Genomic DNA, 16,597 nt, shown 5'->3' on the forward strand with positions numbered 1-16,597 from the left:
TTACCCCTAGCTACCATATAGGTGGCAATCCACTGAGCACAGAAAAGTCATCAGAGATCTGGGGACCCAGGTTGACAGTAGCCTTCGCTTGACACTCATGTTGCTAAAGTAGTTAGGAAAACCTTCTATATCACCCACCTGATCATGAAGGGATTCACATCTAGATCAAGGGAGGTCATCGTCCCCCTGTACTCATCACTCATTAGACCTATGATTGAGTACAATGCCCCGTTCGGAATGTATCTGACCAGACACCTGCTGCAGCTTGAAAGGCCCCAAAAGTTCCTCACCAAAAGGATAAAGGGTCTCAAAAATATGTCTTATGCTGCCCGACTGAAAGAACTCCAGCTCTATTCAGTCTCATACCGCTTGCTCAGAGGTGACCTGTGCCTGACATATAAGGCCATGTCAAACCCAGATTTGATGAATATGCTTCACCTCAAAAAATCTAGATCCCTCAGAACCACAAGGGCGGGAGACTTAAACCTTGACACGGTTATAAATAGAACGTGCTGGAGGGACAGATTCATCACCCAGAGCTATGCTGTGGAACAAAATCCCGGTACATGTGAGGCAGAGCACCTCTCTGGCCTTGTTCAAGAGGAATCTTGACCAATGGATGGGAGATTGCAGATATACCCCAGGGATTACTTCAGTGTCACTGCTTGACAGAGGCACAGCAAAATGATAGGCATAGTTTTTATTCAAACTAAAGGGGTGGCGAAAGCCACATAACTATGGGCTAGGCTTATAAATGCCCTTGGGCAGATAGCCTAGTATGAACCTATGAACCTATACCAATCTTCTGGGGCCGTTGTAATAAGGAAGTATCCATTAGGATCTGATTACTTAAAATCTGTGTGCCATCTCCATGGATTTCAGTAATCCTGTATGCGTTACTGCCAGTTAAACTGATGAGTTACTCAAATTTATTTTTGCCGTCAGTTACCTGCAAGAGGTTACTGGCTGTTCACGTGAGATACAAGATATAATCATAAACTGAATTCTGTAATTTTTTTTTTTTTTGGTAATATGGCAGTATACTTGAACAACAGATGCCATATTGCAATGAACACCCTGTAAAATGTCACATTTTATTTCAAATCTGCTACTTCATCAGTGATTTCACTAAATATTAATCCATTTACAGAACTCATCATGAAAAACAAAAGGCACTGTTCCAGTGCTAGAAATACTTTTACACCCAGTACATATGTTGTGTTCAGACTATCCTACCTGGAATATTCTCAGTCGTGTTATTTGCTAAGGCATAAAATCCCAGGGAAGTCTTGTTATTTAATGGGGACTTGTCTTGTGACTGCCCGATGTCATAGCCAGCTTCCATAGGCACTTTATCTTCAGTATTACTATGGTCTCTGTCGGAAGAACATCCATAATGTAGATTGCTAAAGAAAACATGAATATTTATTAAACTCAGCAAATCTGTTTATGCCTTCAGTAAAAGAAAAGTAGTTGCATAAAAACAGTGAGTATCGCACTAGATTCCTTTTAATAGTTAACACCAGTGTAATTACGTTTTTTGTTTCAATATGTTATCTGAGGAAAAGTTTTATTTAATAATTTAATTTAATCTGCAAAAAAAGAATTAGGGAGCATGTTTATACCATCAAAGCCCACAGTGAAAACAATGCCTTGTTTAAGCATTCAGTAATGTGTTTAGATTTTAAGAAATGTTTTCATTTGCTGTTATTGATATTGAGTTTCGAGATGTAAGAGGGGGCAATTATAAAAACCAGGTTGAGATGAAAGAAGTTGAATGCCAAGTGCGTTTAGCTGCTCATCTCCCACCTGGTTTGAATGGAAATGTAAACATCAAATGTTTATCTAACAGAAAACCCAACATTAACTGTTTTTGACTTTGTAAGGGTTAAATGCAACAAAATTGTTTAATTATTTTTTTATTGGCTCATTAATTGTGTTGTATGTGTGTATGTATATATATATATATATATATATATATATATATATATATATATATATATATATATATAGATATAAATATATAGATATATATACCAATCCAAATGGCCGGGCATACTTACACGAAAGTGCTTTTCACCGAAGAAGCACTTTCGCGTAAGTATGACTGTTGCCGAGGCTGTACTACGGTGCGGGTAAGGGAAATTTCCCTTTTCTCTACTGTAGTACAGTCTTGGAGGGAGAATATTAAAGTAGGGGGCTGTGGGGGGCACAGCCTCCCACATGGGGGGTGAAGGGGGCAAAGCCCCCCTGCTAAAATGTAAATGTAGTGTTTTTTTTTTTGTCGCACGCTTTAACGAAAGCGCTTTTTCAATAAAAGCACTAAAGTGTGTTTGGGTTTTATGCATTCGGACGTTTGCTCAGTCAAGCAAACGTCCTAGATCCATATATATATAAATATATATATTTATATATATATATATATATATATATATATATATATATATATATATATATATATGTATGTGGTTATTTGCAGGTGAAGTTTTACTTCTGATGAAGTCTTTGGATGAATTGCAGTAATAAAGAAGTTTTACACTAAGTTTTGGCTCGGTTCTTCTAGAGCGCTTATTCATTAGTACTAGTGTTTTTTTTTTTTAATAATTTAATTTTGTTTTCATTTGCAGCTGGAAATGACTCTCTGATCCTTGTGCCCATGTAGAGTGGTACACAACAGAATAGTATACATCTGCAATTCAGTACGATTGCTAAACAATGGGGTAAGATCATGTGCGTAGTCTTACATCACCATGTAGCCCCAGTGCTCTGTGCATAGAGAACATAAGCAAATAACCTTCCAAGATTATACGTAATTCAGAAACAATACATTATCTGTTGGCTGGTTACTACTATATAAGATATGGGAACAGCTGGTATAGTGTGTTGGACTGCACTGATCCTTCTTCCTATATATATATATATATATATATATATATATATATATATATATATATATATAGTTTGGAATTTTGATTGGAAATCGAGGCTCAGTGAGGAACAGGGAATTAACCCATTTCCTCACTATAGAGCGATCTCAGAGTTGGTATATAAAATTTGCAGGGGGTGGTGCAGGGGAGCTTGCCCCCCTGCAAAACAGTAAAACTGATGTGTTGTTGACTTCAGTGTGTCAGGTGCATGTTGGTGTATAGCTTTGGTGACTGACATCACCTCCTGGTATGCCAAATACATCGAACTATGGAAGTCTATGTATTCAGTTTCAAGTATACTGCTTGTTTGCTGTTGCAGTTTTCCAGATTTTGGTTTGTTGTTGATATCGGTCGACAAATGCAGTTTCAAGGTTTTTTCAATAGTAAACCATATATCTATATATATATATATATATATATATATATATATATATATATATATATATATATAGTCCATAGTCAAATTAATAAACCAAGATAGTTACTAAGACACATGAAACTACTGAGAAGTGCTCACTTGATTGTATAACAAAGAGAGTACAGATAATAAATCAAGTGTAATAACTGGAACCCATAATACATAAACGTTCACCATGAATGTTTATTGTGCTTCATGTATACTGGGTAACAATTTAGCTTGTCAGTATGCACTCTTAGCTGACATGTGAGGTGACTGTGAGAGGAAAAGAAGGAAACGAGGTTAATTATAGCTACAGGGTGGGATAGTTATGGAAGAAAGAATGAGTTGGAGTATTTATACAGGGTCAGAAGGGGAGGGTCACATGGAATCTCTAGGAATTAAGAGGAGTGGCAGTTTAAATAAAAGGGAAAAAGAAGAAAAAGGAAGTTAGTTTATCCAACTATAGATTGCAGAGGAAGAGTTTACATTATACAGCCGCAAAAGAGTAACATTAAAAAGTCTTAACAGTCTTTCTGACAAGCATGCATATGCATAGCAGCAATTTAAGTATTTAAGTGTGCATTATTACTATACAGTAACAGAATTTACCATCATTTATTTTACTTTATGAGTTTTCCAGCATATTCATCTTTGCTGGTTATTTCTTTGCATTTGTGAATAATTGCACAAAGTCTCAGAGTTCAAAGGTTATTTTCCTGTTTTACTGGACAGTCAGCTTTCAGTTTTGACTGACATAATAATGCTAAAAAGGATTACAAGTGAGGAATTACAGAATTACTATAGTTTCTAAGGTGCACTCCATTAACAATGATTCTTAAAGATATGACAACAACTTACAGATGTGCCCCATAAATATTCAGAAGTAAATAAGTATTCAGAGCCATTCTCTCTTTATGGCTCTCTTATTTACCCATTTATTTTGGAAATTGCTAAAATACTGATAACAAAATCATAGGCTGTCATAGCACAAACATTTTTATGAGGATTTTTTATTCTCAAATATAACAAAGGTTCATACCTCTCAACCTCTTAGCTCAAGAAATCTGGACAAAGCCCGACATAATGGGGGGACAATGGCCCAAAAATAGGGACATATTTTAAATACTGCTCGTATAGACTTAGAAAGTTGCTAGAATAATAGGATTTGTGTTAGCATGCATTTTCTGGAGGATATGAATTCTGAAACTCGAAAACATGTCATTATTTAGTGACTTTAATATTTAGATCATCCCAGTGATTTGTCTAAAAAGCATAGTTTCTATGAGGAACAGATGAAAAATATGAAGCAAAAATCTGTACAGTTGAGAAGTATGGAAAGGTTGTAATGTATAATACACAGATAAGAAGTGCAAAGTTATTCGTTAGTATCTGATAACACCACTGATTTTGCAAGTAAAATTGTTTTGAGGCTGCTTAAGATGCAAGCACTTTTTTTACAAAAAGATATTAATCCACGCACTAAGTGCTACATCATATTTCAAAAAGTATGTGAGCTCTTCCTTGATGACATTTTTCAGTTATCAAATGTGTGCGAAGGCATGGTAATGAAATGTATGTGGAGCCAACATGTTTTTGGATAGTGGGAAAAAACAGATTACTTTCAGAACACCCACCCCAGACATTGGGAAAAACATTCCAAAAAGACAGTGACCAGACATGAGGCTTAAACATCAGATCTTGGATCTGTGAAACAGAATTTAACCGCTAAGCTGAGAAAACATTAGGATTTTTATTGTAATGTTTCTACTCACCTACTTTTCCATCCCTAACTATATGTCCCCAGTACAAAAACTGTTTTAGTGATGGACTTAGGTCTCCCCTGTCATAATTAGTCATCTAACTAAAAATGTTACTATGCAGTTGACGTTGACACATTTCAGTACAGCAAAGTCAACTTTTTTTACTTCATCCAACCACCCATTTCACATCCAATGGAAATTGCTGGCTCACATACTGAGACCTCATCTGCTTTTTTAGCAGCTCTCCTGGATGTGATTCTTCCTCAGACAGGCCAGCTGATTCCTCAAACAGCATTGCCTAGTTGGGAAACAAAGTTTTCTATCAAGACAAACAGATCAGAACCAGAAGCCATTATCCAGGAATATGAAACATGTTAGGGGTATGACATGTGTTTTCATTTACACTGAATACAACACATGTCATACGCCTGACAGAGAGTAGATATATGTTTGCAAGGCACCTGGTATTCAGAGAGGTAGGGTGTGCCAGCATTATCCTGTCCTAGCCAGCCAACCATTCCAATACTTTGGGCCCATTTCCAGCACCTAAGCTGCTAGCAGCACAGGCAGAAACCATGTCACTGTGACAGCAGGCTGACCCATTCAGCAAGTTAAAAAATCAGTCCAGGCCACCAGTAAAAACGTAGAAACTTTATATAGATCCACAATAAAATTAACAGATGAGTGCTTTCGTCTCCTACAAGACTTAATCAGATAAAACATCATTAGTGCTGCCCATACTATATATAGAAATCACAATTACTGTCAATTAAGTCCAATTAAGGTTTTAAAGCACAATATTCTAAGTGCAGTTTTTGTACAATCACATTTATCTAAAGTATATATGTAATACTAATAACAATTGTATTACTTCGACAAACATTTTATAAGTATTGTAAATAAATTTCTAAAAGATACACTCAATATGTGAAGTGTTGCTTCACACCCTATTTGCTTTAGCTGTCAACACTGGCTTTATCCTCTCATATTCATTGAGACCAGGAAAAATGTTGGCCCTCAGTCTTAGTTGTCATTTTAATTCCTTGTTTAACAATCCATTTTTCACATCACCACCCCTAGTGTTGTGTTTAACCATATCAATAATTCCAAACTTAAAACCCTTAAAAGCCTGACAGGAAACTGAATGTTTAAATAAGGCACTAGTGTCTTTGCCTGTTCTTATATCGTGTAAGTGTTCCCCCATTCTTTCTTTCAATGTTCTTTCAGTTTTCCCTATATAGAATGCCATGCATTCTGTACATGCAGCCAAATAAACTAACATTCTGGTGTTACAAATACCCTTACAGAATTTTACTATACTATTGAGTCCATTATTCAAATGAATACTGTCCTCCTTGTATATATATGAACAAAAATTACATCTACCACATCCATTGGTCGCCTTTTTTGCCTTAACCTGTTTTTCCACATTTTCAAACAATCTTTTAAAATTTTTACCTGTCTTATATGTAAAAGTAGGATATTTACCCACAACTTCATACAATTCTCTACTTGTCTTGAGCAAACTCCAATTGGCTCTAACTATTTGGGTAAAAATATTGGTAAATGTGTTGTATTCCATAACACATGTCCCCTGAAAATTGTTAACTTCTTCTGTACTCTGTTAGTTACAAAAAAAGGCTGCCCCAACAATGCTTTGTACTTTTTTCCCCAGCCTCTGTACACCTCATCCAGTGTTTCCCATACCAACTCTCTAGGGTAACCCCTTCCAAAAATTTTTTATCCAAGAAAATAAATTCTCCTGCCAAATCATTGAATTCGGAGGTCATCCTAGCTATTCTAACTGCTTGACCCTTGCTTGATTTCTATATATAGTATGGGAAGCACTAATGAAGTTTTATCTGATGAAGTCTTGTAGGAGACGAAAGTGCTCATCTGTGAATTTTATTGTGGACTTATATAAAGTTTCTACATTTTTACTGGTGGCCTGGACTGATTTTTTAACTTTCGAGTGAGTTCTTCAGCTTTAGTATGGTTTCAGTCGTTTATAGCAGTCCTAGTTGTCCGCTCGTACTAGCGTGGTGCTTCTGTTTTGTTGTGCTGCACATATGGAAAATTCTATAGGGGATTCTACTTTTATCGAGAATGTAGAGCCACACAGTTTTGGTTCTACAGTTCAAACACAGCAGGAGATTGTCAAGGTTCGCGAGGAATTGGCTGTTTTGAAATGTGAACTTACTAGGCTGATAGAGTTGTTCAGCCAGAAAGAGCCACCAGATGGAGCTAGACCACTTAATTCTCAGCCTCCACATACATCGGAAACCTCAGAAGTATTTTTCACGTCGTCTCCACGCTCAGTTGCAGTGAGCCATGGTGGGATTCAGACGGAAGCCAGTGGCGTTCAACAATGACCTGGGAGTAGTAATGAGGGTGAGCGAGTGGTCCAAAATGTACTTTTTAAAGGGAACAATGGAGTGGTTCACCCTCAAGGCCGAACTTTTCAGCGGACACATAGTAAATCTAAAGGTACTGTTTATTCTAAATTATTGTTTAACAGCAATGGAAACACGATTCCTAACCGTTTTGAAGACATGGAGGTTCCACCTCCTCCTAAATCAATGCATGTTGTATGTTTTAAAGATATCATGGAAAGGAACTTTGAATTTCTTGGTTCTTTTTCTGTTTACAACACCAACAAGGAAGGTTATGGACAGGGCAATGACTCATTTGACAAGCCCAGTTTAAAAGATACAATTTTTATTTTTGAAAAAAAACTGTTTAAGTATAAATGCTTACAGATTGACAACAACTATTTACACTGTTGCATTAGTCATAAGGTAGTCCCGCAAGGACTGAGAATATACAAATATCCTTTTGGTATTGACTATTCTGATACAGTTTTACAGGATTTCCATAGTTTCTTTGACGAATGTGGGTTGGGGTTGATTTCCAAGATTGTTAAATACAAGAAAATATGTTAGTGAAACTGACTAAAGAAATTAATAGATTGAATGGGGACATTTTAAAGGACCTGTTATTTAAGGAGTATGAGCAGTTGTATAATAAGATTGTGCACAGAATAGATGGTAGGATACAAAAAATCTATTTTAGAAAACAGAAAAAGTTTATTAGAGACAAGCAACAATATCATATAGGTAAAATGTATCACATTAAACAACAAAAGAACAAGATAAAGGATAATCACCGCTATCGATATGGGAACAGAGATTTTGTCTCAGAGCACAGAACACACTTTGATGAAAGGAATAATAATTATGGAGGTAATGACAATAGGGCCCTTGATGAGCTAGACTCATTTTCTGAACCCCAGGAAGATTTTTTATTACCTAGGAGATCGGAACGCCTGGCCAACAAAACCAGACACCCTTCAGACTCAGATTACCCAACCAGCCAACATGGGACCAGTTATGGTTGGAAAAAAAGTGGGGATGAAGGGGAAACAGAAATAGTTGAGAATAGTGACAGTATTGTAACAGAATACAAAGGGTTTAAAATTTTTAATTATATTGCATGTACTTTGGGAAAGCAGCATTTGGACCTCTTTTTAAAGGGATTTAAGTTTGTGAAAACGAATTATGGGGATGTAGCCAACTTATTGGTAGATTTAAAGTTATATCTTAGAAAGTTAAACTTGAAATTGGTGTGTAAGAAAAATGTTGAGGTAACCCATACCAACAATAGTAGGTTAGTCAGAGCAAGTACTTTCAACCCTCCCCTACATCCGGCCTTATTGACGTTTGAAAAAATAGTCACGGATGAAATTTACGTAGCATATAACAGCAACAGAAGGAAAGTGGGACATCACAATCTTAGTGATGGGGAGGAGAAACTACTTTGGGTTTTACAAGCACAGGGTGACTTCCACATCATGAAGCCGGACAAAGGAGGGGGAATAGTTTTGTAAGGTAATGAAGAATACAAAAATGCACTAACTAATATTTTGTTGGATACAAATACTTATTCTCCAGTTTCCATTAACGAAATATACATTGCATATAGAAGGATCGATTCTTTCCTAGAAGAATATTTGGTGGAAGATAGTATTGACCATAAAACATACCAATATTTGCGACAAATCCACTCAATTATTCCCAATTTTTTTTGGGTACCCAAAATACATAAATCTATAGTATAACCTCCTTTTAGGCCCATTGTATCGGCAAAGAATTCTAAGACTCATCCTTTGGCGGTTTACATAGATCATTGCACCAAAGAAATAGTAACTAAAACTCAACACTTGATTAGAGACTCATGGGAGTTCTTAAGTAAATTAACCAACGAAGTATGGGCGGAAAGCTACTGTTTTCTCACCACTGATGTCAAAGATTTATTCACAAGTATTCCACGTGAGGTGGGGCACGAATATTTCAGTGACAGTGTCTACAAATATTCTTCCCTACCTAAGGACAATATTCCTACAATTTTAGAACTTATGGAAATTGTATTAGACAACAACTATATAGGTTTTCAGGGAGAATATTTCCAACAAACCAGTGGTGTAGCGATGGGGGCAGCTTGTGCCCCCGTTTATGTGAATCTGGTTATGTTGGAATGGGAGAATAGATATGTGTTTAACAGCACCTTCCAAAACAACATTAAATTATATCTCAGATTTTTGGACAATATTTTTGTGATTTGGGAAGGTAATAAACAGAGCATAGAGTTATTCATGCAACATTTAAACAACAGTACTAATTTTCTTTCCTTTACGTACTCTAGTAGTGATGTCAGTATAAATTATCTTGACATCACCATAACTAAGACCCCCAAAGGATTCAAGTCTAATATCTATCAAAAAGACACCTGGTGCAATGGTTACTTGCATTATGATAGTTACCATCCTTGGGTCCAAAAAAGAAGTTTAATCAAGGGTCAAGCAGTTAGAATAGCTAGGATGACCTCCGAATTCAATGATTTGGCAGGAGAATTTATTTGGCAGCCTTTTTTTGTAGCTAACAAACAGACTACAAAAGTTAACAATTTTCAGGGGACATGTATTACGGAATACAACACATTTACCGATATTTTTACCCAAATAGTTAGAGCCAATTGGAGTTTGCTCAAGACAAGTACAGAATTGTATGAAGTTGTGGGTAAATATCCTACTTTTACATATAAGACAGGTAAAAATTTTAAAAGATTGTTTGAAAATGTGGAAAAACAGGTTAAGACAAAAAAGGCGACTAATGGATGTGGTAGATGTAATTTTTGTTCATATATATACAAGGACAGTATTCATTTGAATAATGGACTCAATAGTATAGTAAAATTCTGTAAGGGTAATTGTAACACCAGAATGTTAGTTTATTTGGCTGTATGTACAGAATGCATGGCATTCTATATAGGGAAAACTGAAAGAACATTGAAAGAAAGAATGGGGGAACACTTACACAATATAAGAACAGGCAAAGACACTAGCACCTTGTTTAAACATTCAATTTCCTGTCAGGCTTTTAAGGGTTTTAAGTTTGGAATTATTGATATGGTTAAACACAACACTAGGGGTGGTGATATGAAAAATGGATTGTTAAACAAGGAATTAAAATGGCAACTAAGATTGAGGGCCAACATTTTTCCTGGTCTCAATGAATATGAGAGGATAAAGCCAGTGTTGACAGCTAAAGCAAATAGGGTGTGAAGCAACACTTCACATACTGAGCATATTTTTTAGAAATTTATTTACAATACTTATAAAATGTTTGTCGAAGTAATACAATTGTTATTACTATTACATATACACTTTGGATAAAATGTGATTGTACAAAAACTGCACTTAGAATATTGTGCTTTAAAACCTTAATTGGACTTAATTGACAGTAATTGTGATTTCTATATATAGTATGGGCAGCACTAATGAAGTTTTATCTGATGAAGTCTTGTAGGAGACGAAAGCGCTCATCTGTTAATTTTATTGTGGATTTATATAAAGTTTCTACGTTTTTACTGGTGGCCTGGACTGATTTTTTTAACTTTCGAGTGAGTTCTTCAGCTTTCGTGTGACCCATTCAGCAAGTCAGACTTTATGTGTATACATGGCACAGTACCTGAGCATCTACAGGTAGGGTGATACAACACAAAGTCAATGTCCTTGGCATCATGCAGATAAATATTAACAAATGTTTGTAGTTTTTACATCAGATACACAGTGATGCAGCTTAATAGTAACAGTTGTGTACACTTACCATAAATGTAGATGTTTGAGTGTATTCACTGTTGCAGTTATCACACTAGGGTTATCTGCCTGCAGGTAGCCCTCAGTCGGCCCAAATACCAGAGTCTTAGTATTTCTGCGTCAGATGCTGTTGCTTCTTCCATGCCATCAGGTCATTAGGGGTATAAAAACAGGCAGCTAATGCCATTACATCAGTTTTTCTTGCCCTAAATGTCAGGAGACCCCAAATAGGGAGCTAGTATATGGTGTGGAAACACCACCAGTAAAAAGTAAATACCAATACCATTAGGAATAGCCATAGAGAGGAGAGATAGAAAGATAGAGAAAACCAGGGGGCTGAAGGGAGGGAAACCAGGACTGCAACAATGAATACACTCGAACATCTACATTTATGATAAGTGCACAGAACTGTACTATGTTCTTCGTGTTTCACTGTTGCAGTCATCACACTTGGGTTGATTCCCAAAGCTGAGGAAGGTTGGAAGCAGTCAAGAAGAGTTAGGGCTGGCTAGAAGGCCCTGCAAGACTGCTGTAGCAAATCCTGCCCTGGATTTGAAAAAGATAGGTAATTGGTAATGCTTGGTGAAGGTGTGTACAGAACTCCAGGTTGCAGCTTCCAGAATGTCCTTGGTAGGGACTTCCCTGAGAAATGCTGTAGAGGTAGAAGTAGCCCTAGTGGAATGTGTTCTGACCCCCTGAGGGGTTGGTTTTCCATGGTGCTTGTAGCAGAAATTAATGCAGTGTGCTATCCATTTGGAAATGATTTGTTTAGAAATGGTCTTGCCCTCTGCACCTGCTGTAAAGCTGACTAGCAGCTGGTCAGATTTTCTGAAAGGCTTAGTCCTATCAAGGTAGAACCTGAGCTGTCTGTGCACGTCCAAAGAGTACAGGATCCTTTCCCCTTTATTCTGAGAATTCAGGAAGAAGGTTGGCAAATGGATGGATTGATTTAGGGCCACACTGGACACCACCTTAGGCATAAAGGATGGGTTAGTCCTGAGGGAAACCCTGTCCGCATGGAAGATAATAAAGGGTTCCACCGCCATCAGTGCCTGTAACTCAGACACTCTTCTAGCTAAAGTGATGGCTAGAAGCAAGGCTGTTTTCCAAGAGAGGAATTTTAACTCTGCTGAAGCAGCAGGTTCAAAAGGGGGAAGTGTGAGCTTTTCCAGTACAAAGTTAAGGTCCCAAGCAGGGGTGGGTGCTCTCCTTGGGGGCCTTAAGTTGTTGGCCCCTCTCAGGAACTGTTTGATAAGAGGGTGAGAAATTAGAGGTGGCTCAGTATTGTAATGAGCCAAAATGGCAGAGGCATGAATCTTATGAAGACGAAGGACAGGCCTCTGTGGAGTAGCTCTGCTAGGTAATCCAGGATTAGCGGTAAGGAGGGCACTGCTGTGTACTTTCCTTTATACTGAATCCAAGAACAATATCTTTTCCATTTTTCCGCATCAGATTTCCTAGTACTAGGCCTTCTGGCTTCAAGAATGACGTCCAGCACCTATTTACTTAGGGTTGCTGGTGGAGTATTCAAGGAATGAGCCAGGCTGCAAGATTTAGGGTTTGCAATTGTGGATACAAAATCTGTCCCTCCTGCTGTGACAGCAGGGTAGGGGTCTGGTGTAGGTGGCTCCATTGTCAGGCTGCAGAGGAGTGGGTACCAATGCTGGAATGGCCATTCCAGGGCAATCAGAATTGTCCTTGGCCTGTCTTCTTTTATCTTGAGTAGTACTCTTGAGAGAAGGGGAAGAGGGGGAAAAACATAGCTTGAGAGGTTTTCCCATTGAAAGGATAGGGCATCCACCTTCCAGGCCCTACTGTGAGGGTTCCTGGTGCAGAATTTGCTTAACTGGTGGTTGTGGGGGGAGGCAAAGAGATCCACCTTTGGGGTCCCCCACCTCTGGATCAGAAGGTTGAAGGTGCTGGGCTCCAATTTCCACTCATGTGGGTCTAGGAGATTTCTGCTTAAGTCGTCTGCCAGTGAATTTTGTTTGCCTGGCAGGAATTCAGCTTGTAGATGGACTTGGTTGTCTAAAGCTGTGTTCCACAGAGTCATGGCTACCCTGCATAGTGGGTAAGAATGAGTTCCCCCCTGCTTGTTTATGTACCACATAACTGTGGTGTTGTCTGTTTTTTATCAGCAGTTGTCCTGGAAGGATTAGGCATCTATTAGGTATATATATATATATATATATATATATATATATATATATATATATATATATTTCTGTATATATATGTGTATATATATATGTATATATATATATATATATATATATATATATATATATATATATATATATATTTGCCTGTGTGTATGTGTATATATATATATATATATATATATATATATATATATATATATATGCCTGTGTGTATGTGTGTATATATATATATATATATATATATATATATATATATATATGCCTGTGTATATGTGTGTATATATATATATATATATATATATATATATATATGCATATATATATCTATATATATATATTTGTGTATGCATAATTCAGTATGAGCTGATGGACTGAACTCGTAAAATCATACAATCATATTCTAATTTGATCAAGCTCCGAATGTGGTCAATAAGTGAAAAATACAGCTGAGTTTGATTGAAAGACAAAGGGGAATGTCAGGGGGACTTGTACCTACTGCAAGCTGCAGTGATGTAAGTATAGTATGTAGCAGGGGTACAAGGGATTCAGCTGCCTGCATGTAGGTATGGGGGAGCTTAAGTAACTTTAAATTAATGTCTTCCATTTGAGCATTTGGCTAAACTTTTTGTTTTGATCATTTGGAAAACTTCTTAAACAAAAGATCTACAGCTATACTTAAGTAAATAGAATATTTCCAAATTTAAATCTTATGAGTAACACAGAATGAACTTATGCTATGGAAAAACATGCCTAAGAGCGAATAAATGTAAAATAATCAAAACATTTTTTAACTTCACAAAAGTAGCTAACCATTTTCCTGATATTGCTTCTGTAATATATGATTGATACAAAGCTATTGAGGAAAAGTTGTTGCTACCATAGTGGTTCAGCTCTCAAGCTGTGAACTGCTTAACTGACCATAAAATATGTTACATCATAGATAAATTTGCTTTTCCTTATGAAACATTGTTTCTCTATGCAGCATACTACCACTTAAGTAAGTGTCCTCAATGAGTTCATATGGCTAACAAAAACTAAAATAAATGAAGTAATAAATACAAACAAAAACAAACTTTTTTAAAGTACAGATATAATTTTGAAGAGTTACTGAAATAAATGTTTATCATTATCAGTTTTACAGTTTGTAAAATACATTTCCATTAATCAAAAGCACCTTTAATAAATGTAGTGCATGTACCCAACTTAGGTTTGCATCTATTATGTGCACATCTGCTTTCACAATTCATATGCCCTGAGATACTACAACTTCTGACATTTTTTGAATTATACTGTATCATCACGCAATTACTGATGTTTTCTGCTGACAACATTGTTCATATACATTAAGGTGAGTGTAGTGTGTGTATGTGTAATGCAGACATCTGACAAATAGAAACACTTGTATGTTATATCCAACTAAAACGTTTGCCTGTGGCTAAAATGGAATCTCCTTTTCAAGTTCTAGAATGTCTTGTAGTCTGAGGGTATTTTCTTTTACTGAAGCATATGCACAGTGGTCTGTAAGTGTTCTAAATCTGACTGTACTCTGATATAATTTGTATCACTTAACACAGAATTTCAAGTGCACTTTACTAAAAATTTGCCACTTTATAATACAATGCTCTTTGCAACAAACTAAGAACAGGCTTCCCACCTTCCCTCTGCTGTTCTCAATGGCTTCTTAAAGTGCTGACATTAGCAGTAATGAATACAGCTGCAATGGTCTTATGACTGAAGAGTACCCCATCACTGGAAAACCACATGCTCCAGCCTTTCTGCTCATAACAAAATGTACTTCAGAGACAACTGGGGCATCTCAGCTCATGTGCAGGGCTTCTTAAATTAGCTGCATCTTTTACTTTTGAAATTACTGACAATGTACTTATCTGAAGATTTTTAAAAGAGATTTGTTTGAGTAGACAGCAAAATAGAAATATAATGCTGAAAGTAGATGTTAAAAGCTGATTTGTGAAGAGAGTTTAATGTGCATTACAGTGTCCTTTTTAAATGTTTCCAGTCTGTACAAATTGTGAAGCACCCTCAAATCATTTATTTCCATGCTCATCTATTTGCAGCATTCATTAAGCACTAAAGAAACACATGTGACGGATTAGCTGTTGATACTCAGTAAATGAAAAATGCATTCACCAATAAATATCAAGGTACTGCAATATCACTTCCATGACAAGCAAATATATATATCATAGACAAAAAAATACACACATTATTGCAGCTCTTTGCCTATGGAAAACCACAATCCAAAAAATAACACAAAGATTATGCAGACGTTCTGTGAACACAACTATTTAACACGCAGCAGAATTTTTCCTTAATTGATGCAATGGATACAAAATAACTTAATTTTTCTGTAATGTAAACAGGATGCATTTCGGAGAAGGTACCTGCTAATAAATATTTATTTATTTATTTAGTTAGTTGTTTAACTTTGTAGATGAACTAGTCAAAAGGCCATTTTCATCAATGATCAGGGCAAAAAGGCAGTAACAACTTTTCAAAACATTTGCAAACATTACCTTATATGTTACATTTCAAGCCATCATTTACATTTGAATTTTTATTACGACTAACATTTACAGTTCAATGATTAGCTATGCTTTTTCAGGAATGCTGTATACAAAAAATCACTGTATTTTATACCAGGATAATAGCATCAGTACAGCTCAATAATTATAACTGTGCTTTTACATAAATTTTGTTTACACAAAATACTGTATTATCAACAAGGATACTGCACTAGTTACTTGTACATTTACACTCACTGTATAACTTTCTGTATCATTATGGCTACATAACAAAAAAATGACCTAAAATAATTCTGAAAGTATGACATGTATATACAAGTCCAACTAATTTAATTGACTTTTGTTGATGTCAACAGCTTGCCTGCCTACTTAAGTTGGTCAATAGAAAAGCTGCCTGACTGCTGTGCAAGATCACAGTAATAACAGGGTTGGAAAATATGCTCTCTCCCCATTACTGTACAATCTCAAAATTGTCATATTTAGTTAGCAGGGGGTATGGTGGTGTAACCCCTCCACATGAAGAATGAAGAGGGGATTGTCCCCTTGCAAAAACGTTTTTTTCATTTGCATGCTTCAAGGTAGTGTCTCGGAGATTGCACTAATTGTTATTGATTTTATTTTTTCCATTACAGTTTGCCAACTTTTTTTACT

The 16,597-nt window shown here is 36.3% G+C and overlaps 1 protein-coding gene across 1 annotated transcript in view; it reads right to left on the minus strand.

Annotated features, from left to right (window-relative positions):
* LOC122790592 (centrosome-associated protein 350-like) overlaps nucleotides 1-16,597 on the minus strand; it is a 541,040-nt gene that overhangs the window by 451,809 nt on the left and 72,634 nt on the right. The window contains exon 3 of the mRNA XM_044058119.1: nucleotides 1,237-1,406. Within this exon, the coding sequence (XP_043914054.1) occupies nucleotides 1,237-1,406 (170 nt within the window). The remainder of the gene's footprint in view (nucleotides 1-1,236; nucleotides 1,407-16,597) is intronic.

Source organism: Protopterus annectens, chromosome 16.part0 (genome assembly GCF_019279795.1).
Source record: "Protopterus annectens isolate FY-2018-M chromosome 16.part0, PAN1.0, whole genome shotgun sequence".
Classification (NCBI taxonomy): domain Eukaryota; kingdom Metazoa; phylum Chordata; order Ceratodontiformes; family Protopteridae; genus Protopterus; species Protopterus annectens.